This window comes from Pinus tabuliformis, chromosome X (assembly GCF_031772625.1).
Source record: "Pinus tabuliformis cultivar Carrire ecotype Pingquan chromosome X, CPIR1, whole genome shotgun sequence".
In the NCBI taxonomy this organism is placed as follows: Eukaryota; Viridiplantae; Streptophyta; class Pinopsida; order Pinales; family Pinaceae; genus Pinus; species Pinus tabuliformis.
Window position 1 is genome coordinate 704,840,833 of NC_142308.1, and position 24,265 is coordinate 704,865,097.

A 24,265-nucleotide genomic window follows, 5' to 3' on the forward strand; every position below is an offset into this window, starting at 1 on the left:
CAGTTTGAACCCCAAAGTCTTTTTATTAATCAGAAATCAGTTTACAAGAGAGCTTTCAGTACAAACTCACAGATCAGATAAACCTAAAAATGACCCCCTAAGACCCTATATAAAGGAAATGATCCCAACGGCTAGTTTTGGGTGATCCACAAAAATATTATTATTTTATTGCTTAGGGTTTTTGCTTTATTATTTTTAATTTTTCAAATTTTTAATTTTTTTTTTTTTTATATGAATTTATTATTTATTATTTTTATTCATTAAAAAAAAATTTTAAATTTATTTTAAGATGGATCATCAAACCCAGCCGTTGGAATCATCACCTAGCACCTAGGACCTAGGACTCATGAGGGGATTTACAACATTTTCAACCCTCAAGACACATTTCATCATGATTTTTTTTTTACAATTTTTACAATTTACATCTCAAAGGGATGAATCCACTTAATACAGATCCTCATAGACCACCCAGTTCTGCGACACAGCTATAATCTAGCAGATTAACATGCTAGGGTTCTCCTAAAGTCCTAATAACAAAATGCATCCCGGCTTTGGGGTCGGGTTTGAAGGAAAACTCTGCCGATCCATGGATCGGTGAGACTAAAAACCTCCCGGGACGCAGATCATCATTAGAAAGTTAGGTCCACCTAGGCAATTTTACATACATGACTCTGATCTGCTTAGATTATTTACAATTCAAACATGCAGACTGGGTTTACAACAAAAATGATCAAGCTGTCGATGACTGTAGGCTGGCACGGACATGTCGCTCAGGAGCTACCCTTCTCTGCCAACAGGAAGGAGGTGGACTGCATGGGCAGTTGACCAGTAGTGGTCAACATCTGGCTCTACTTGGGGACACGTTGCTGCACTGGTAGGAATGTGAGAATCCAGAATCTGCATCCATACAACACACAAATAAAAATAAGTAGCGTCCATCCCAAAATCATCATATACATTAAGCACAGGAAGGATAAAAGCTCTTCATTTATTGACTAACTAATAACATGAAAAGTAAATCTAACCCAAAAAACAGAAATAAAATGCTGAAAAGACAAGGAGTAGGGATAGAAATACAATACAAAAGATGCCCCATGGCATCAGATATCATCTCTGAAGAACAGCTTGAGCATTTGGCCGTTCACTGGTAGATCAAGTGGTTCGCCATCCAATCTGCTCAAGTAGAATGAGTTTGCTATATCTCTAATGATGTATGGTCCCAGCCACAAGCTGTCAAACTTTTTATGCTTTCCTGGTTTTTCATTTTTGCGATCCCAAAGTAAAACCATATCTCCAACCTGCAAAGATCTAGATCTAGAGCATTTATCAAAGCTTTTCTTAATATTAGATTGATTTTTACATGTAGTCTCAAAAGCTGTCCGACGAGTCTCATCTAATTCCACAATCTGATCTATCCTATTTTGAACAACATCTTTATCAGTGGAAAATTTTTGGAGAAGCTGATAGGCTGGCAATTTTAGGTGCACAGGTAAGGTAACATCCAAGCCATAAACCAATTCAAAGGGAGATTTACCAGTAGATTTCTTCTTAGTAATTCTGTCTGCCCACAAAGCATACTTGATTTTGCTGTCCCAAGACTTCTTGTTATCTCCTACTATTTTCTTGATAATGGTTATGAGATTTTTATTACTTGATTCAGCTAAACCATTACCCTGAGGATAATAATTCGACGAATGAGATAAGACAATACCATATTTGAAACAAAAAGATGTAAACTCTGAAGAACTGAAAGCCTTGGCATTGTCGGTAGTGATCTTAGCGGGGACACCAAATCTAGTAATGATATTATTCTCAATGAAATCCATAATCACCTTTTCAGTGGCATTCTTAGCAGGAATGGCCTCGACCCATTTAGTGAAATAATCAGTAGCAGTCAAAATCCAAGAGTAGCCATTGCTAGAATTTTCATGGAACTTCCCTATGAAATCCAGACCCCAATGCTGAAAAGGTGCCTCTACAATAACAGGTTGTAGAGGAAGGGCAGCAAGCTTCTGTTTCCCAGTGAACAGCTGACAGGCTTGACACGTTCTAACATACTTGTGCACATCAGAAAAAATCGAAGGCCAATAATAGCCAGCTCTCAGGATTTTGTGGGCAGTAGTTCTAGCGGCATAATGACCACCACAAAATCCTGAATGAAATTCGGAGATTAATCTTTTGGACTCAACATCGTCAACACACCTAAGCACTATGCCCTCTGGATTTCTCCATCCAAGGCCATCCTTCATAAGGCAGTACTTAGTGGCTTTTAGTCTAAGAGCCCTTTTCTTATGAGCGATTAAGTGGTTAGGACATGCAAGGTTTGTTAAGTAGTAAACTATGTCCTTATACCATTCATGCTCAGCTAACCTTCTTAATTCTGGTGAAGATAGATCGTCAAGGCAGAACAAACCAAGAGTCTTTTCATTACTTTCAGCTAACATTTGAGCTAAACCTTGGCCTTTGATCAGCTTAGTGGGTCTAATCTCTAAATCATACTCCTGTATCTTAGTAACCCACCTAGCACGAGTCCCTAAGCAATCAGTTTGAGTTAGTATGTCCTTAACAGCAGAATGTGGGACGAAAGCAATGATCTTAGAGTAACCCACATAAGTTTTAAAATGCTTAAGAGACTTGACCAGGGCGTAAGCCTGCTTTTCCATGGTATTGTACTTCAATTCGGAGTTTTGAAGTGCTCTACTCATGAAAGCGATAGGCTGCTCATGACCATCTTTATTCTTTTGAAGCAAGACACCGGCAATGGTATCCTCGGAAGCGAAAGAAAAAATCATGAAATCTTTGGAGTAATCAGGACTAACAAGGACAGGAGCTTTCGCGATAGCAGACTTGATTTCTTGGAAAGCCCTTTTGCCCTCTTCCTGCCAGACAAATTTCACATCTTTCTTCAGAAGACTTTGAATGGGCTTAGCTATTTCCGCATAATTCGGGATGAATCTTCTAATAAAGTTTATCTTTCCAAGGAAAGACTGAAGGGACTTGAGGTTGTGCGGGAGAGGAATCTTTTGAATTGCTTCAACTCGTTCAGGATCGACCTTGACTCCTTCCTTAGAAATGATATGACCCAGAAGTTTCCCTTCAGTTACCCCAAAGACAGATTTAGCCGGATTCAAAGAAATTCCATATTCTCTGCATCTATCGAAAACTTTCCTAAGATGATCTATATGGCTGATACCATCTTTAGAGAAAACAGTAAGATCGTCTTGGTAAATCTCGATGATTTTCCCGATTAACCCTTTGAAGGCATAATCCATGGCCCTCTGGAAAGTAGCCCCAGCATTTGTTAACCCAAACGGCATTCTGATGTATTCAAAAGTGCCCCACGGTGTTGTGAATGTGGTCTTGTGTCGATCTTCCTTTTTAACCCAAACTTGATTATACCCAGAAAAACCGTCTAGCAATGACATCATTCCAGACCCAGTTACTCTTTGCAACAAAGTTTCCATTTTTGGCAAAGGGTAATTATCCTTTTTGCATGCTAGATTAAGGTTTCTAAAATCGACACAGAGTCTTATTGTACCATTCTTTTTCCTGACAATCACTAAATTCGAACACCATGTCGAATGCCTAGTTTGAGCGATGATCCCTGCTGCAAGCATTTTTGTAAGCTCTTTCTGGACCAGGGGGGCTAACTTAGGATTAATCTGCCTGAGCTTCTGCCGGAAAGTTCTAGCATTTTCGTCCCTTAATGGAATAGTATGCTCCATAATATCCTCCCTATAGCCCTTCAATTCATCATAGGAAAAAGCTAAAACATCTCGATATTCGCGAAGTAAATCGGTTAACTTTTTCCTTTCCTCCAAACTAGTACCTTTACCGATTTTAACTATCTTCGGATTTTCAGAAGTGCCCATGTTGACTTCAAGGTACTCACCTGGGTCCATCTTGTTTTCTTCTCTCAGCTTCGTGGCATCATGCCGATCAAAATGTTGCTCTAAGGCAACCACATTTCTGGGAGTGGGATTTATGATATGTCTATGATCTAAAGACCCATCCTCGTCAGAAACTAACCGGAAATCCTCAAACTCGTCTAAACTATTGAGAAAACGAACGACTTGCTTTTCATCATTAAAAACTTGCCAATGCTCTGAGTTGTCTGGGACAGATGGTCTGAATATTACCTCCATTTTAATTTTATCGTTAATTAACTCATCAGACAACTGGAAAGTGGTAGCAGCTACGGCAAGTTCATCTGCCGAACTATTCAGCTCTCTAGGAATTGCTTCAAGGCTAAGGGCATCGAAGTGCTCCATAGTATCCCACACAGCATTTCGATAGTTTCTTAATCTCTGATTTCTACATGTGAATTTGTTCTTAAGCTGCATGATAACCAGATCGGAATCCCCCTTTATGCTAAGCAACTTAATCTTCAAGGCTTTGGCCAATTCAAGGCCCAACAATATGGCTTCATACTCAGTGACATTGTTGGTTGCTTCAAATTCTAGACGATAGGCAAACTTGAATACGTGACCAAGGGGAGACTTGAGCACAATCCCAACACCCTTACCATGACTAGAGAACGCACCATCGAAATACATATACCAGACTTCATCTTTAAGACTTTTGACCTTTTCGTCGGGAGGAGCTATGAAGTTAGACAGGATAGCATAGTTCCCGATGTCAGATTGCTCTCTAATTATTTCGTTATGAGGCTTTTTAGGATTTTCAACATGAAATTTCCTCTCAGGCTCTCTATTTAGTCTAACGAAACCGTCACCGCTGGGAGAAGGAATCATAGCATATGACCAATTCATCTGAATGCTTCCCCCTAGATCAGAGGCCCACTTTCTAGATAACAGCATGCCCCAAGCATCAGGTACATCAACAACAACAATATCCATAACCACCATGATGTCTGGGTAGACCGAAAGATGAACTTGCAAATCCTTGATTAAACCATGTACTTCGATCTTCTTAGAATCCATGGCGCATATATTATAGTAGGGTCTGGAAACTCTTAAGTTAAGCTGTTCCATAACCCTTTTAGTCATAACACAAGCAGATGCACCTGAATCCAACATGCAGTTATTCAATTTATAACCATTGACTAACAAGGTGATAAAGAAGGGTTGATGATCCTTGTTATCAGCATCTACGCTTTGCAGATAAATAGGGGCATCCTGATAGTCAACCTCACGAATCTTCTGTTGAGAAGCGTTGACTTGAGGACCCTGAATTGCCTTTAGTAATTTGTCTCTTTGGGAAGGGATCTTAGCGATCTCAGACACGGGAACCCAGATTTTAGCATTATTAAACCAACTCCCCAAGTCGACATCTATTCCTGAGTTTATACCAGGGTTTAAAGTTCGAGGAGGAATTTGATTCCTGCTCTGATCTTTATCCCTTCTCTGGTATGTTATACCCTTATCTCTAACAATTTCCAGAATTTTCTCAGGAGAGGGTTTCTCACCATATAACCTGGCCAAAATGTCATCTTCGTTTTCAAGGTTATTTATACTAAAGGCAGATTTAGGATTGACAACATCATAGCTTCTTTCCTTAACCTCTATCCAATCATTCATGGGCAAAGGAAACTTGCTCCCTACCACGTTTATTTGCTCACCTGTCCCAAACATTCCATTATCGAAAAGTCTTCTGATAATGAGACAAGAGGATTCTTCGTGAAAATCAGCACAAGCACGACAGTAAGGAGGAGCATCATCCACCAGATTGGTAAGCGGATTAGGGGGCCTCTGCTCACTAGATTGACCCTTTCTTTGCCAGTTACTATTTCTGTTATTATTATTATTTCGAGGCTGAAAATTTTGCGGTTGCGCTCTTTCCATTTGAATTAGCCTATTCTGCAAAGTGTTTATCTCCTTGTTATGATTAATTTCCATGGTTTCAATTTTCTGAAGCAATTTGAGAACAAGTTCATTTTCAGGCTCCTGGGCTGCTTTTCCCTTAGGTTCCTTTAGTTTCGTAGCAGCCCTATCAAAGCCTGGGATTTCAGACTTCCCAGAAGCTGCCTTGTCCTTTTCAAGTTCTACAGCTAAGGCTTGGCAATCACGATAATCAGTAAGTTTAGCACGCCTTAACTCATAAGATGGTTCGGGACCAAAGGCATCGATATAAAAATCTTGGAGAGTTTTATCTGAAGGTTTATAGTCTTGAGGTAATTCTCTAATAATACCATTAAACCTTCTGTTAAATTCTTCAACAGTTTCGTCTTCTCTCTTTTTCATCAGAGTAAGAGCTCTTACAAGATGTCTTCCCTCTCTCTTATCTCCAAATTTTTCTCTAAATGAATTAATGAGTGATTGTAGAGAGTCAAAAGAATTAGGAGGTTTTTCTGTATACCAGTCATGAGCATCACCTCCTAGAGTCAAGATAAAAAGGGTCATCCTGACATCTTCATGATCAAAATCAGGAGATCTAGCATACTTAGCCATCCATATGTTGAAATCACGCAAATGGGAATTAACAGTAATGGCATTATCTCCATGAAAGCTAGGCAATTTGTCTATCCCAACAGATGGAATATCATTGGGGGCTCCAGGAATGTTGGAAAAATCACAAGGGGCAAACAGACTCATGGTGTTGCGCCTAACTTGACCCCTAAAGAGCAAATGAACGTCAGAAAGGGCTTCTTGTCCAAGACTTGTAAGGAGTGCACGAGAAACGAGTTTGTGTGATCGCACCCTGTAAACCTTTTCAGGATCCGGAGTGGGGTTGCACAGACTGCCTGGATGTCTTCTAGTGTACACTCTTCCAGATAATATGGGAAGTGGAGTCGCCACTTGAACAAGAAGCTAAGCACGGAAAAGCTTGAAAAAAAAAAGGACCAAGGACAGAAAAACTCTATCCCCGGCAACGGCGCCAAAAAATGTTGTCGCGCAAACTGACACGACAATGCTCAGACCGGGGGCTGTCACTTTGATCCCCGGTCTCTCCGTTTAAGCCTGCCTCCCACGGCTAAGGGGGGTAGACCCTGAGGAAAGATGAAGGCCAACTGCCAGACAGTTGGACCGGGAGACGAGATGCACGATTGAGATAAGCACTAAAATGGTTTTATTGATTTGATAGACCAGTGCCTAAAGAGACCTAAATGATCACTAGCTAGATGGTATAAGCACATGAAACACGGACAGCAATCATCAGATACAGAGAACAATAAAACCGCAACGCTCCTCAAATAACGATATCCAGCAAACTAAGAGAAATAAATTGCTTTAAACAACAGTGAAACCAGACATTTGTTTTGTGCTCAGATCTCAGCGTGAAAGATAGGCAGTGATAAGCAATTGAAGATGGTAAAAGTAATTTTCCACAACAAAGAAATTTTTATGCTTTTTTTTTTTTTTTTTTTAGAATTTTTTTATAACCAAATTAAAGTCAAAATTTAAAATCTAACCGAAGTAAAAAAAAAATTTAATTAAAATCTAAGCATATGTGACTAATTAAAATCAACTAGACTAAATGAACTAAACTAACTAATAAGAAATCTAAATGAACTAAACTATGACTAAAACCTAAACGACATAACAAAGGAAATTACATAAAAAAAATGACAACTACGCGGGCACCCATTCTTATACGTGAGAATTGAAACAAGCTGAACCGTAAATTTTATTATGAAAATTTCACAAGCTGTAACCTATCTTACGGTTATGCAAAAGGAAAAAGGCGTATATCCTTTCACCGGCAGACCAATGGAAATGCGAGTTTCGAAGCCGGAAATGTGACTACGCTCAGCCAGAAAAACACAGGTATGAAAACGACAGTCGAACCAGCACACAGAAATGGATAACGCAGCAAGAGCTTCTCTGACAGGAGCAAGGTTTCGATTTTGCTGGTGTTTAGAGCAGAGGGATGGCGTGAGGAAATGACAGTCGGACCAGCACGCGGGGATGGAGGCCAGAGGGAAATCGAATAAATGGAAGTCGGATTACCTGCTGACGATGCTTAGATCTGCAAATCAAATGCGTAGGTGTACAGTGACAACGTGAAACCGGTTTGAAGATTGCCCAATTTGATATACGCAGAAGCCTGGACGGATTGGATGGCAGACGGTAAGAGCATATACACAGTTGGAAAGAGAATTACGTGACGGCTTTTGAGAGCGAGAATGAATTTTTTTAAAAGGGGAGAACGCTGGAGCGTAAATCCGGGTTTGAAATTATACTATGGAATCGAAAACTCACAATTACGCTTCAAAGAGTTACGCAGACCAGTGAGCAGTGCATACTTTTCAAAGGGATTATTATGATTATTTTTTTTTATTTTTTTTTTTTAAAAAATGGCGTGAAAGGAAATGGGTAGCACGAGATTTCTCAATGGCAGCGATGGACAGAAGGGTACTCACCTGAAACGCAAAATTTTCACCTGTTGCTGCTCTTGCACGAGAACGAGTGGGCCTTGTCTCAGTCGCTGATGAATGGAAATCGATTTCAAAGATGACCTTGCCTTGGTTGCCTTGGTTCGCAGATATCTCATCCAGATTTTGACGATATTGCTGGTGCTGTAACCTGCAAAACTGAGAACGGAATTTGGCGGACATACACAAACATTTGCAGTAATACCCTCACAAATTTGCCCAAAATCACAAAAAACTTACAGCTCTGGTACAGCTAGATTTGACAATGATTGCAGTAACATTTTCAAGATATCAAACATTTGAACTTTACTGTGAAAATAAAGAAAATCCCTCATGTAAAACAGGAAATAAACCCTAAAAGATTAACCCAGGGCACAAACAGCTGGGCTCTGCACAGAAAAGCTTGTGGGAGTCGGCTGGTTCAGCCCAGAACTTCCCCAAACGCCCACAAATAACCTTCACCTAAAAGTTTCCTGCACACCTCAAGCAAGCATCAGCAAAAAAAGGGCAAGAAATGCTGCTAGATTTCAAGAGAAAATGGAGATACCTGCCATTTTCCAGAAACCCTACAACATTCAAACCCTAGCACGTGAGCAAGGTACCTGTACTCACAATGCTCTAAAAAAAACAGCGATTTTAACTGCTGAAAACTGAAATATGCAGAAAAGCAAAAATCTCACAGCAAATCCCAGAGAGTAACACCAGCCAGTTTGAACCCCAAAGTCTTTTTATTAATCAGAAATCAGTTTACAAGAGAGCTTTCAGTACAAACTCACAGATCAGATAAACCTAAAAATGACCCCCTAAGACCCTATATAAAGGAAATGATCCCAACGGCTAGTTTTGGGTGATCCACAAAAATATTATTATTTTATTGCTTAGGGTTTTTGCTTTATTATTTTTAATTTTTCAAATTTTTAAATTTTTTTTTTTTTTTTTTTTTTTTTTTTTTTTTATATATGAATTTATTATTTATTATTTTTATTCATTAAAAAAAAATTTTAAATTTATTTTAAGATGGATCATCAAACCCAGCCGTTGGAATCATCACCTAGCACCTAGGACCTAGGACTCATGAGGGGATTTACAACATTTTCAACCCTCAAGACACATTTCATCATGATTTTTTTTTTACAATTTTTACAATTTACATCTCAAAGGGATGAATCCACTTAATACAGACCCTCATAGACCACCCAGTTCTGCGACACAGCTATAATCTAGCAGATTAACATGCTAGGGTTCTCCTAAAGTCCTAATAACAAAATGCATCCCGGCTTTGGGGTCGGGTTTGAAGGAAAAGTCTGCCGATCCATGGATCGGTGAGACTAAAAACCTCCCGGGACGCAGATCATCATTAGAAAGTTAGGTCCACCTAGGCAATTTTACATACATGACTCTGATCTGCTTAGATTATTTACAATTCAAACATGCAGACTGGGTTTACAACAAAAATGATCAAGCTGTCGATGACTGTAGGCTGGCACGGACATGTCGCTCAGGAGCTACCCTTCTCTGCCAACAGGAAGGAGGTGGACTGCATGGGCAGTTGACCAGTAGTGGTCAACACAGCCAGCAGTGTAATTTTCTGGGCAGCGCAGAGCATTAGAGGAGCAGTCATTTCCAGCATTTGAGGTCATTGTATTATCACCTAGGTTCTGTCATGCTTGCCATTGAGGCAAGCCCAGGTTCATTCCTTCATACTATTGTACTTGCTCCATTGATTAATAAAATGGCTCAGTTGGTTTTTAGTACTTACTTTTGGAGTTTTATGAGCATTTGCTGATTGCTTAAAATTTATGTGCTGTAAATCATTTTTGCTTTACATATCGCTGTTTATTTAAGTTTGGAACATTATAGTTTCATAGCGTTCAAGATTTTATGCCTATAAAAATTTGCGTTTGTGCATCTATAGAAGTGAATCTATGATCCTCAAGCACCCCAATTCCCAAGCTACTGAATTTGTTAGATGCTTCTTTCTTGCATAAAAATAAGTATATTTTTCCCTTAATTTTTTTCTTTTTTCTTTTTTGAAGGGAATCCATTACTATATTAATTTTTATTTCACAATATAAAGGCGAGATAGGCAGTACACTGTTTTGTTGAACGTTTTATTTAATCCACATTAAAATATTTTATCTCTTGACGTTATATCTAATTCTATCATATTCATTTTCGGAGATGTTTTCCATGGTGATTCACTATTAGTTTTGTTATCTTTCAAATGGAAGTTTGTTCTGTCTTCAATGGTATATTAGTCGCTTTAGATCTATTAATATTATGTTTGGTGATGTTTTTGAAATGGATGTTGCTTATCTGATTAGGTTGGAGCTCAAACATCCATTGTAAGCATGAAAAGGAGGCCTGCTCTTTCACAAGGAATCTTTGATTCTGAAATTTTGGAACTTGGAGTAAAAGTTTCACAATTATCAAAAGTGTGGAGTGAATATAAAGAGCCAATTGGTCTGTGGGGAGAAGGAAATTTTTCAGCAAAAGGCATATTAGAACACTTAAATGTCACCAAGGATTCTACTGATTATCTATGGTATACGACAAGGTACATCTATTAACTTTGTTCAACATATATTGTTTTTTATTATTTGGAGTGGCTGAGATTTGTGGGAGGAAGTTCTTTAAATTGAAATAACAAGTTTGACTTGTTCTAGAATCTAGACTAAACTGACCTTCAGCATTGAAACTAATTGGTTACATATTGTTGAGGTTCAATTAGTGGAAACATCAGAAGCCATTTCTCTTTTTCTTATTGTTGTATTTATTAGTAGATAAACATTACACCCTTAAAACAAGGGATCTGCAAAGGTAATGTTTTGTTATTAAAAATTTACTTACAAAACAATGCTTATTTTCTGGTCATTGTATGATTGTTTATTTGTTTGTTTGCTTCTGCCTATTCATGAATCATTAAGACTATTGCCCTTAAGTGGGAAAGAATTGAAGAGACATAAGGTGCTCTCTAGTGTCTTGTTATTTTTATTATTATTTTACTGAAATAATATATTATACAAGAAACTTACATGTGAAAATATAGAGACTCTTACCCACCAAAATGTGGGTAACCCAATAGGAGAAATTTTCTATTTTTCTTTGGACAGCCAGCCAGCCAACAACCCTACATTGCTCAATACATGCCATTTAAGCTAGGATCCTCCACCATTGCACCGGTCAGACACCTCCCACTATCTGGCATTCCTCTTGAAGGTAGGTAGGTCATCATTTGACAAACACTTTAACCATATTGCACTAATGTGCTTTTACTTTATGTTTTGGGCATTCTAACATGGATTTAGGGGGCCATCTGGATGAAGGGTTTGCCTTGGAAATGTCACCTCCCCTAAGGGGTTGGAAGCACCTAAGAGGGTTGATTACCTAGCCACATTTAGAAAGGTAGGGAACACTTTTATGGGACTTGATCTAGTTAGGTATTTGAAGGTTATCCCTGTTTGAAGTATGTTAAGTTATGGTATGTTCTATTCTTAGAGCAATTTACTTCAATTTCTTCTTATTAGCCCAATGTCAATTTCACAGTTTAGCAATCACATTAACATAAAGTAAAACATTGATAGAACATAAATAAATCGACAGAAGACAAGCCAAGACAAGAGACACTAGATGTGGCGGCTAGCCAGGGACAAACCCCAATGTGGGGAAACCCTTTGATCAATTCTTTTATATTGTTCAATAATTCAGCAGAGAGAGAGAGATAGTACAATATCATAAATCTGATATTTTATATCAGCGATCAGCAAAGTCAAAGCTAGTCAAACAGCTTCGATTTGACCTCTAGTAAACTTTGAAGAACTTGGTCTTCAACAACAAACATCAGTAGCCCAAAACAACCCACAGTGAACGATCAAAACAGCAGTCAATAATCAGCAACCTGTGGTCAGCCCTAACCAATCAACGCTTTGGTCAACGCAGTACCCAAACAACATGCGCAGGTAAACTCTTGGTCAATGCATCCTCTAACAGCCCTGCACTTTGGTCAACGCAGCCCAGAAAAGTCAACGCTGCCCTAAACAGAAATTTTGTCCTTCTTCTTGCATGTGTGAGAGACACTGCTCCTACGCTGGCCCAATAAGATAAGGAGAGAGAAGATGAGTGTTGAGATGATGGAGAAATGAGGCACAATGTCTCCTTCCTTTATATGCAATGTTGAGGTTAAGCTGGGGGTGTGCCACACACTTTATCTTGCTGGCCGACCTTGACAAATTGTCAAGAAATACAAATAAATTCATATCTCCATAAATACATGTCGGAATCGGATGATCATTAGGTCAATCCTACACCTCTCGACGAGAGGAATCCAAGAAAAATATCAGCTACCATAAATAAGATAACCCACATGGAGTTTGGCCCTAGTTGCTGATTTTAATACTACCTCTCAACTAGGGAGAACTCCATCTGCCAATCCATCTAACCGTCGGTACTATCTCTGCAATCAAATGCACTGCCCTGCACTGTTCAGCTCTACTTTGCTGAACTGTGAAGAAGAAGAAATGGTCGAGGATGTATCATACCATCCTCCACTGACCTGAAGTGAGTCCTAGATAAAAGAGAGTGCTCAATAGTGCTCTTACTGACCCAAAGTCAGTCCCAGAGAGTGTGTCATAACACTCTTACTGATCCCAGATCAGTTCCAAAAGAGAGTGAGCTATATCACTCTTACTGACCCGAAGTTAGTTCCAATTGATCCCAAATCAATGTCGGTCATCCTAGCATAACACGATGCGTCCATCGGTTCTACTATGGTCCCTATCCTCATTTCCCTACTTATTGGCCAAATGAGAGGTACTTCCCATAAGTCCTAGACTGCATGGATAGAATGCCTCGGCAGGAGAAGGATGAACCACTCATCCTACCTACAAGTCGCCATTGGGTATCACAGGGAAGGCTGAACCATTCACTCTGTACACAATGCATCACTAGGGGAGGGTGAGTCGCCCTATGGTCGCTCATTGCTCCAAGAAATACCCTAAGCCCCCTGGAGCTCCCATAGCTCAATGCATGCATCATACAAGACCCTCATAAGAGGGTCTCTCAACGACTCCTAGTCGTTCTCGGAAAGTCAAGAATTTGACCTTTCTCGGGGGCTTTGTCAAAATGTCGGCGACCTGCTCATCTATATCGATATGATGGAGCCTTATTGCTTCTCGCTGTACCATATCCCAGATAAAGTGGTCCCTGATATTAATGTGCTTGGAGCGATCATGAGATACGAGATTCTCGGATAAACGAATTCCACTATGGTTGTCGCCAAGGATCATGGTAGTATCCAATGTATTTCCAAACAGCTCACTGAAGAGCTTCCTCAACCAGACAATTTCACAGGAGGCCATACTCGCAGCAATGTACTTTGCCTCAGCAATGCTCAAAGCCACTGACTTCTGCTTCCTACTCATCCAAGATATCGAGGCAGAATCCAAAGAGAAACAGCACCCGGAAGTGTTCTTGCGATCCTCCACACTGCCTGCCCAATCAACATTGGTATATCCATGTAGCCTCACATCTTCGACAGTGTATCTCAACCCATGAGTGATTGTGCCGCGAAGATATCTCAGAAGATTCTTGGCACCAATCCAATGTGAGTGATGAGGCTCAACCATATATTGGCTCAACGTGTTGACTGCAAAACATATATCCGTACGGGAGTTCACCAAGAACATCAATGCTCCTATGAGTTTATGATACTCAGTAGCATTTCCCAAAACAGGTCTGCAACACTACCACATAACTTCTTGAAGTTAAGCTCCATCGGGGTAGTCACAGACTTGCAGTCCACCATACCGAATCTCTCCAATATCTTCACCACATAATTTCCTTGAGATACGAAAATCTCCCCTGGCTTCTGCCAAAGTTCAAGGCCTAGGAAATAATGCATTAGTCCTAGGTCCTTCACCTCAAATTCGGAAGTCAACTCCCTCTTACATTTGTGAATGAAAGGGTCGAAACCTATTAGAAAGAGGTCATCAACATACAACACCAGTATGAGAGGCTTATCATCCTCAACCTTAAAGTAAAGATTTGGATCGACTTCACTCCTAGTGAATCCTAGCTTCATCCAGTAGCTATCGATCCTCTCATACTAAGCTCGGTGTGCTTGCTTCAGCCCATAGAGGGCTTTCTTCAACCTGCACACATGAGATTCCCAATTATGAATCTCAAACCCCTCGGTTTGTTCCACAGAGACTTCCTCTTTGATCGAACCATGCAAGAACACGGTCTTGACATCCATCTGATGTAGGTTCCATCCTTGCGAAGCCACAAGGGCTATGATCGAGCGGATGGTGGTGTATCGGGCAATATGTGCAAATATCTCATCATAGTCTACACCTTCCTTTTGAGAGAAGCCATGAGCGTCAAAGCGAGCCTTATACTTTTCAACACTCCCATCAGCGCCATGCTTTATTTTGTAAAGTCACTTCGAGGTGACAACTGTTTTGTCCTGGGGTCTACGGACCACATCCCAGACATCGTTCTTCATGATGGACTCGTATTCCTCATTCATAGCATCCTTCCACACTTGATGCTTCACAGCTTCTTCGAAGGATGAAGGCTCATTTTTGAATAATGGTGCTCATAATGGTTAAGTATCCCTGATACTTGGTCGGCTTCTTACTTTCACGGAAAATCCCTTTGGGTGCAATTTGTCCTTCGGCATCATCAAGTGCTTCCCTAAGCCATGAGGGTCTCTTCCTAGAAGAGGAAGGCTCTTGCGGAGGGGGATCAATAGGATGCATAGGTTTTTCCACATCGGGCATCGTCTCATCTTCCTTCTCATTTGACTTCTTGGTGTCAACTTCTTTGTTTTTCCTTAGAATAGGAAGATTGTCAACCTTGTTAAGAGCCATATCTTCGTCAAAGGTGACATCATGATTAATCTCGACTTCCCTTTGACCGACCACATAGATTCTATAGCCCTTAGAATTTTCGCTATGTCCCTCGAAGATTCCCTTCTTTCCAGATGCACCCAATTTATTCATTTTCTCTTTAGGCACATGAGAATATATGGGACTTCCAAAAATTCGAAAATGAGAGACATCAGGTTTCTTACCAGTGAACATCTATTCGAGAGTCTTGGAATCCAATGCTTGATGAGGGCATCGGTTTTGAACATATATGGCAGTATTTGTAGCTTCAGCCCATAGAAACTTCGGAAGCCTTTGATCATGGAGCATGGAACGAACAACTTCCAAAATCGTATGATTCTTCCTTTCCGCCATACCATTCTGCTCAGGAGTGTATGGTATTGTGGACTCCCTCTTAATGCTAGCATCCTTGCAAAAGTCATGGAACTCATTGGATTCATACTCAGTCCCATTATTAGTCCTTAAGATCTTGATCCTCTTCTCGGTTTGATTCTCGATCAATGCTTTGAAGTGACGAAACCAGGAGAACTCTTCATCCTTCTTTTTCAAGAAGTATATCCAAATCTTGCGAGAATAATCAATTGTAAAAGTGAGATAATATAAATATCCTCCCAAAGAGTTCACAGGCATCATAGCAGACATATTTCGTTTGAACCAACTGTAAAATTTTGGAGGTCTTGAGGGGAATGGTCCCCTTTTGAGTTTTCCTTTGGCACACCCCGGACATACACCTTCTTGTTCCACTTTACACTTAGGCTAAGTTGCAGGAAACGTGGGGGTAGGGGTCGTTTCCCCCCTGAAACGGAAACGAAACCAGGAAACGCGTACCGTACGGCCTGGAAACGCGTTTCCAGGCCGTACGAGCCACGTTTCCCTAATTTAATGTGTTGTTTTTAATTTTTTTTTTTTTTTAATTGGTTTTTAAATTTTTTTTAGGTTTCCGGAAAATTCTATAAACCTATTCTAAAGTTATAAAAGAGTAGTTTGTCTCATTCTCTCATCACACTATTCAGCAAGTTGTTTCTCTTGGAGACTGGCAGTTGTTTCAGCTAGGGTGTTTTGAGCAGTGAGCAAGCTCTTCATCAGCAGAAAGGAATTGGAGCACTTATGGTTTTATTCATTCTGTGAAGCGCAATAGGTTGGGCTCACAGAAAGCAGAGGATCTTGTTTATGTGCACTCCAACCTTCGCCTTGCATCTCGTAGGGGTCCAGAATACAACAGTGGTCCTTCTAAAGAATGGGATGTGGATGCAGAAAATCATGATTTGGATCTCTCTCTTGCTGCCTTGAATATTGAGGCCGAATCTGGAAGTGGAATTGGTGCATCATCTTCTTCAACACCACCATCCACTGTTGAGCATTGTGCTGCTTCTATTTTTGATGAGGATTAGTCTTTTGTGACTTGTCTCTATAGTTCTTGCAGCCTTATAGTTTTTATTGTACTTGCAGCCTCATATACTAATATAAATAAAGGCTGATTTTGGATTTTCCTATATTTTTATTTTCATTATGTGATCATTCATGACTCATGAGTAAATGTGATGTAAATTTAATCTTAATGTTTAAATGTAATAAATTATAATCATATAATGTAAATGTATCATTAATGCTTTATGATTGCACATATATATATATTAATAATTTTTAAATATTTTTAATATATATATATATATTCGCGTTTCCTCGTTTCCAAAATTTGGGGAGGTCGCGTTTCGTATCGCTTCCCGTTTCGGAAACTCGTTTTCGTTTCCCCGTTTTGTGCAACTTAGCACTCAGGCATCCCGGTCACCATTTGTCTCACATCGAATGGAGCCTTATAGTGAAGGTGGGCAAACCTCTGGTGCCATAGTTCAAACTAAAGAGTTGTGCTACAACACATGGCTCCCAACGGACTTCCTCCAACTTGATATAAAGAGTCAACTCGAAACCCAAGAGTGAAAGCATCTTTGAAATTATTTTTCCATACACGTACCTTGCCATCGGTGAAGACCACCTTGTAGCCTTTGTCTTCCAGTGCTGAAATGGACACCAGGTTCTTCTTGAGATCAGGTACATATAGGACTTCTTGCAAATGAATTGTGTTACCCTGATTTAATTGAAGAGTAACATTTCCTACACCCTTTATGAGATAGGTGGAGTTATCTCCAAGAATAATCTCCAAGTTGGTCTCCTTCTCTATCAGATTAGAGAGAGCTTCCTTGTAACTAGTGAAGTGCCTTGAGGCACCACTATCAAGAAGCCAATTGTCCAATGAGTCCGGAGGATAGGTAGTGGAGAGGGCCGATATCAGATAATATTCATCTTGCTTATTGTTAACAACATTAGATTCATACCTGGAATTCCTTGCTTTCTTGGAGGGTTGACCACTTCCTTGATTTCCGACATTCCTCTTTCCTTTGCCATTGAACCTGCTGTTCACCAATACGTGTCAACTACCCATAGCAGTACACCCCATTTTTTCGCAACAGGGATAGCACTTGATCGACATGTCCGTGCCATTCGACTGTCATCATCAACCCGATCATGTTATGTTGTAAACCCAGTTTGCATGTGTAAATTGTAAATAATTTTAGCAGATCTGAGTCATGTGTGTAAATTGCCTAGGCAAACCTAATTTTCTAGTGATAATCTATTTTTCGGAAGGTTTTTTGTCTCACCGATCCATGATCGGCAGAGTTTTCCTTCAGCCTAACCCCAAAGCTGGAATGGATTTTGTCATTAGAATCTTAGGGGAATCCTAGTGTGCTAGATCGAGTTTATGTAAAAGTAATTTGGAGATAATTCTAACTATTTGGTTAGGTTATTACAAATTGCTTGATTTGCTACGTTATGTTTGTGTCGCAAAACTGGGTAGTTTATGAGGCTCTATGTCAAATGGGTTTTCCCCCTTGAGATGTAAAATTGTATAAGTCATGATGTAAAATGTCTTGAGGGTTAGAAAATGTTTTATGCCCTCATAAGACCTAGGTCCTACGTGTTTTTTTTCCAAAGGCTATGTTCGAGGGTCCAGTAAAAATAATAAAAAATAATAAAATTAAAAAATTAAAAAATAACTAAAAAATAAAAAATAAAATAAAATAAAATTTAAAATTTAAAAATAAATAAAAATTTAAAAAAATAAAATAAAATAATAAAATAATAATAAGTCAAAGTTTTGAGGAAATAAATGCAAGATTTTAATTTTTAATATATTAAAATGCATTTAAAATTTTGACGAATGAGATTAAAAGAGATTTTGATCCTCATCGACGGTCGAGATCATTTTGACATGGATCACTCGAACTAGCCGTTGGGAAATTTTCCTTTAAATAGGGTGTCAGGGGTCATTTGAGATCATTCGATCTTAGAATCGTGAGTTAAAGAAAGCTCTCTTGTAGTCATTTTTTGTGCAATAAAGAAAGACTTTGGGGTTGAAATCTTGCTGGTGTTACTCTTTTGGAAATGTTGTAAGATGTTTTATTTTTTTGCATAAATTTATTTTCAGCCATTGATGATAGCTTGATGAAGAGTGATTTTAAACACACGTATCTTGTTTAGTCGCTAGGGTTTGAATGGTAGTTAAATTTCTGAATATGATGGCAGGGATCTCCATTACATTTGGATTTTAGTATCGTTTTCTCATTTTTCGTTAATGGTTGAATTAAGCTGTGCAGGAAATACTTTTTTTTTAGATTACCGAGCATTTGGGGAAGTTCTCGGCTGAACCAGCCAACTCCCGGATTGCATTTTCTGAAGAGCCCAACTAGTTTTGATCCTGGGCTTATCATTTGAAATTTTCTGGTGAATGCACGAAGGGTTTTCTGAAACACCTCATCTTAAATTTAAGAGTTGTGGCATTCAAGATGGAGTCATGACAGGTGATGCGAGTCCAATATGTACTATTTGTACTAGGACTTAGATATAGCGTGATATTTGTCTCAATGATCAAGCAGAAGGGGTTTCAGGTCTTGTTCTAGAGTTGGAAGGCAAGACTCAGGCTCAAAGACTCTAGCTCCGTATGTGTGGTTATTGGAGTTAGAAAGAATGGTCTGTAAAGGCTTATGGGCAAGTCTCTGGATCATGAGAAGAAGAAGCAGGAGGACAAGGTGCAGGTTCCAAAGAAGTAGGTGCAAGCTTCGGAGGAGTAGGTACAGGTTCTAGAAGAGAAGGTCTAGGTTCCAGAGGCTTGAAGGGATTCGGGTTCTAGAGGAAGCTTGCAGGTTCAGAGGGAGACTCTGCAACCCAAGAAGAGCATGAGGTCAGTGGGGAGCAAGGGTGCCCCTACAACTACCAACAATGAATCATGGAGAGAGTGGAAGACATTTCAGGAGAAGGAGGAGGAGGAGGCTTCCAGTGACAGTGACACTTCTGAGAGAGGCATAGTCCATGCTACTCGAATTACTACAGTTGTGGGTGCCAGGAGTTGGGTGAGTGTTGCGAGTAGTGATGATGATGAAGAGTTACTTCCTAGTCTTGGAAGTACATCCCTCGCTGAGAGGGAGTGTTGAATTTTGGTAGCTTGAGAGTTACTCCAAGCCCTAGGGTTCAGGATTTGGAGGTTGGAGCGCCACAAAAGGGCTTTGCAGGCTTGGAACCCAAGGTGTGGGATTTGCACCCAAGAATGTGGGTGTGTATATGGAAGAAGTTACTTCTTCCAGTCTGGTAACTTCTTCTGTACAACCATAAATTCTCTTGACAGCGGTCAAGAAGCCTATGAATACCTCTCTATCGTGGGAAGGAGGCCTCCTTCCTGTCATGGGATCCCATATTGGATTAACTGCATATGTTGCCATATGAAGAGGGGTGTTCAATTTATTCCATTGCCCATGTATAAACTCTTTCAGTTGTGGCTATAAAGTAGGATCCTTTCTATCTGTGATGGTTTGGATCATCTCACACATGATGTCCATGTTCTCATGAATCTCACCTAATGATGGACCATTTGTATCTGCATAACGAATCATATCACAAATTGGTTCTATAAATTCCACAACAAATTTGGAATCAATCCAAAAATGATCATCCATAATCAACCTCTTCACCTCCAAAGCTACCCTCCACTGATCCCACATGTCACTTGCCAGTGTGGTAGATAAAGCCTCCTTCATCTCCACAAGCCGCCTAAGTAAAATGTAATAAGATGCAAATTTGGTATTTGCAGTTTTAAGAAGCTCCATTTGGGCATGCTTGCGATAAATGGCTTGTGATTGATGATTGTTGCATATAAACATTTGAATTTTGCGGCCATTTTCAATTATTGCTCGGATCTATTCAATTTTCTCAATGCCCTTCAATGCATTATTCAAAGCATGCACTGCACATGGTGTCCAAAAAATATGCCTGAGTACATCAAAGACAAAATTAAAATATTAATAAATCAAAATGTTTATTGTTAGAAATTAGAAAACAAATTAAACTTGTAATCAAAATAAAAAATGTAATTCATGTAATTTAAATATAAAATAAATCAAACTTGAAAGTTGAAACTTGTCACTAACCTGTACTCCTTCTAAACCATTGCCCTTGCTGCTTTGCACATTGGAGCTGCATCAGTGATAACTTGGACAACATTGGATAGCCCCACCTCTGCAATGGCATCACATAATTGGTCTTTTAAGAACATATTGTTCTTTTTTTGACCAGAACAATCAATGGCCTGAGAAAATAAGGACCGAACATGAAAGAGACAATGATGTTTATCAATGGACGATTCCTACAATCAATCCATCCATCCATGACAATTGATCATCCATCTATACTCCAAGATGCCTTCAAGGATGCCATTGTCTTTTCAAGACGAGCTTTCTCCTTGTCTACCAACATAGTTTAAAGCTTTTCATAACCATGCACTTTATATCCTGGACGTCCATCATTAATAGCACGAACCATTTGCTCAAAACAGGGTTTGCTCAAAATAGGGTGAACGGGCTGCATTGAAGGGAATGCCACATGCAAGAAAAAATATTGCTATTGCAAGAACAACACCTTCCCTATCTTTCACATCAAACATGTCATAAAAGCCACCAACTTTAGGCTTTTTATGTGTATGACTGGTAGTGATTTTTGATGCTTTAGATGGCACATGTTCATCACCAAATTGAACTTCATCATTAGATGACAATTCTTCCTCATTGGAGTCATTGTCTTCATCAACATTACGACATGGCTTGGAGATTGCCTTGCCTGCCTTACCATCAGCCATTTGTTGCTCTTTTTGTGCACTAGGGAGTCTAGTGGGATCATTTGGGTTCCCAGTGCAAGCATCAACACCTTTTCTTGGTATCTTCATAAAATGAGCTTTAACTCTGATATAGTTCCCTTTCCATTCAAGCTTACATAAATTGCATTTTATTGTCATTGTCCCCCCAGCACCCTTTGGAGGTTTTTTCCTATCCACATATTTCTTGAGTGGATATTGTGGATTTGATGAAGACATTCTTGATTTTGGAAATTAACCAAATGGCCAAACTTGAAAGCAAAGACATTAGAAAATTAAAAAATTAAAAATTGTGAAGACTGAGAGTGAAAATTTCAAACTCAAAGAAAGAAAGAAAGAAAGAAAGAAAAGAAAACATACTTTGAAACTTTTATAATTTATTAAATTATTAATTTATTTCAAGCAGAAATTAAGTACATTGAACATTCTTGAATCTTTATATGTTGAGCTGTGACTATGGTCATAAAATTAAAAAGACTGAGGAGCAGCCCCTGCTTGAGAATGCAACTCAATGGTTCATCTTTGTACAATGTAAGAGAAAAATAACCCCCTGCCGCCCAACACCAAAACAATAAACTGCTAGTTTTTAAATTTTATTATTTAATTTTCTTTTTGGTTTTCAAGGGAAATTTGGAAAATAATAAATATCTGTTGTTATGTCATGTCACTGGTCACCAATTTGAACATTGCTAAGGCCACATTAAGTTTGCTGTTTGAACTTTGAAGTTTTGAGAGATTTGTTCATTTCATGGGAGATCTTTATATTTGCACTTCTTCTCATTGCTCAATGAATGAACTTTTTATGCTACCCATGTAAAAGGATTGGTAATTAATATTTACTTTTAGTAAGAGCAATTGATCAAGCCAACTCTGAAATTATCATACCTATATAGCCCCTTCTATACGCATAATTTTGAGAGAAATGGAGTACTTGTTTGCAAGAAATTAACTTAAATCTGAAAATGGATAAAGACTGATATCGCATTCTACTAATCAGTGTTTACAACTTAAATGCAAACATCAGTGAAAATATCATAGATTTTAAAAACGACTCTAGATGCAAAATCATTGACAGAAGAAAACAAGCTTCAACCATATCAATTTCTATCATTCTATAATAAAGGCTAAGAAATTGAGAACCTCTGATGCTTATTGCGTTATTCTTATATACTTAAAATAAAAGAAATAGAGACTTAAACCAAGAAAAAGACAATGTGTAAATCTACTCATGACTAAAGGAGGAGCTTTAATATCCAGTTGCAAAAAATATTACATAAGAGCCCTTAAGATATCATAGAAAATATAACATAGCACTGTTGAGTGAAGTAAGTCTATTTTAGTCCAGTAAAATGAAGTGTTGTCAGATCAAATTTCATTGTCTAAAAGGAGAGCCTTGCTATCAGTTACCAAAAAATCATGTAAAAGCATTTGAAGTATTGAGAATAAGTTAATACACAGTCAGCGATTAATTCATTTTTAGGGTGTCTTCTAAAAGTCAGCGATTTCACTAATTCGGTCCTCGGATTACACAGTGACAGAGTTGAAACTTGAAATTATTAAATTAATGGTGATGAAAATCAGAAAATGTGGAAGCCTGAAAGGTGAAAATCGAAAAAAATAACACCTGCGGTCCTGCTGTAGCGCTGCACCCAAACGTTGACAAGTCACGAACTCTGCCGACATCTCTTGAGCTGCTGTCTGAGACTCTTCACTTGTGCGTGCAAAAATGGAGGTCGTGCTCACTGCTGCGATAATGGATGCCTGCCGTGCTCACTGCTGCTGTGGAATGGACCAGAAATGGACGCCAACACTGTGCAAATGGAGTTGCAATTCGTGCAAGGAGGAGCTAGTTCTTTCCGCCAATGAAAAACTAACCAAAAGTCTTGCCACCAACGAATAAATTTGGTCAAACTGACTTTGATTAGGGTTCTGTGATTTTTGATTAAATAGAATTTTTTTTTTTTCTCCCCATGCCTTCGATGAACCCACCAAACACACTTCTTTGGGGTTCTCCATACCCGATGCATCAAAAGAACCTGATTTATGATTTCGAAGTCTCGGGTTCTTACAAAAAGAACCAGGTTCTTCTCAAAGGTACCCGTTCTAGCAGTCGGAACGAGGGGATGGGAACCCGGGACGGGTTCGAGAAAACCACCCCTGAGTTCAGGGACTGGTGCAACATAGTAAAATATTAATGGGTATTAATAAAAATATGGGTGAGCAGCTTCTAAGAGACGAGGATCAAGTCTAATTTAATCTTAGCTGTTGATTAGAGATTAGATCACGACCGTTGATATCTCAACAGGAAAAGTATAAAGGAAGACTTGAGAGTCATTTGGAGACACACTGGGAAAATACTCAGTGACCCGAGCGAAATCGATTCTCAAGAAGTAAGGGTTTGATTTCAGAGGGAGAGTTGCAGGGTGAAGGAAGAGGAGGGTATCAGCGTTAGTCAGACACTGAGGAAGAGGGGGCGTACATCAGAGGGACAATGCAGATGGGAAACTCAAAGAGGTAGTGCAACAAGGGATGCAGTTCTCATGCAGAGATGATGCAGAGGTGACGCAGTGAAGGCTAGAGGGTCTCTTGGGTGTCAGGAATTCTCCATAGGGTGGAGGAAAATTATCTCAGGTGTTTTCTCAGAGGTTTCTCTATGTTCTGATGCAGGGCTAGCCTGCAAACCCCAGAATCTTCTATAATTTCTGCGCATATACAAATGCTTTGCAATCACTGCCCAATTAACATTCCAAGACAGGGCAATTTCATATATTTCCCAATTGCGGAAGCTATCTTTCACCATATCACAGTAAATATGTCTAAAGCATCAAAATTGTGAATGCTTCCTTA

The 24,265-nt window shown here is 39.2% G+C and overlaps 1 protein-coding gene across 1 annotated transcript in view; it reads left to right on the forward strand.

Annotated features, from left to right (window-relative positions):
- The window catches only part of BGAL9 (beta galactosidase 9), a 474,420-nt gene that overhangs the window by 141,857 nt on the left and 308,298 nt on the right, over positions 1 to 24,265 (forward strand). The window contains exon 12 of the mRNA XM_089453307.1: positions 10,660 to 10,892. Coding sequence (XP_089309433.1) covers positions 10,660 to 10,892 — 233 coding nt within the window. The remainder of the gene's footprint in view (positions 1 to 10,659; positions 10,893 to 24,265) is intronic.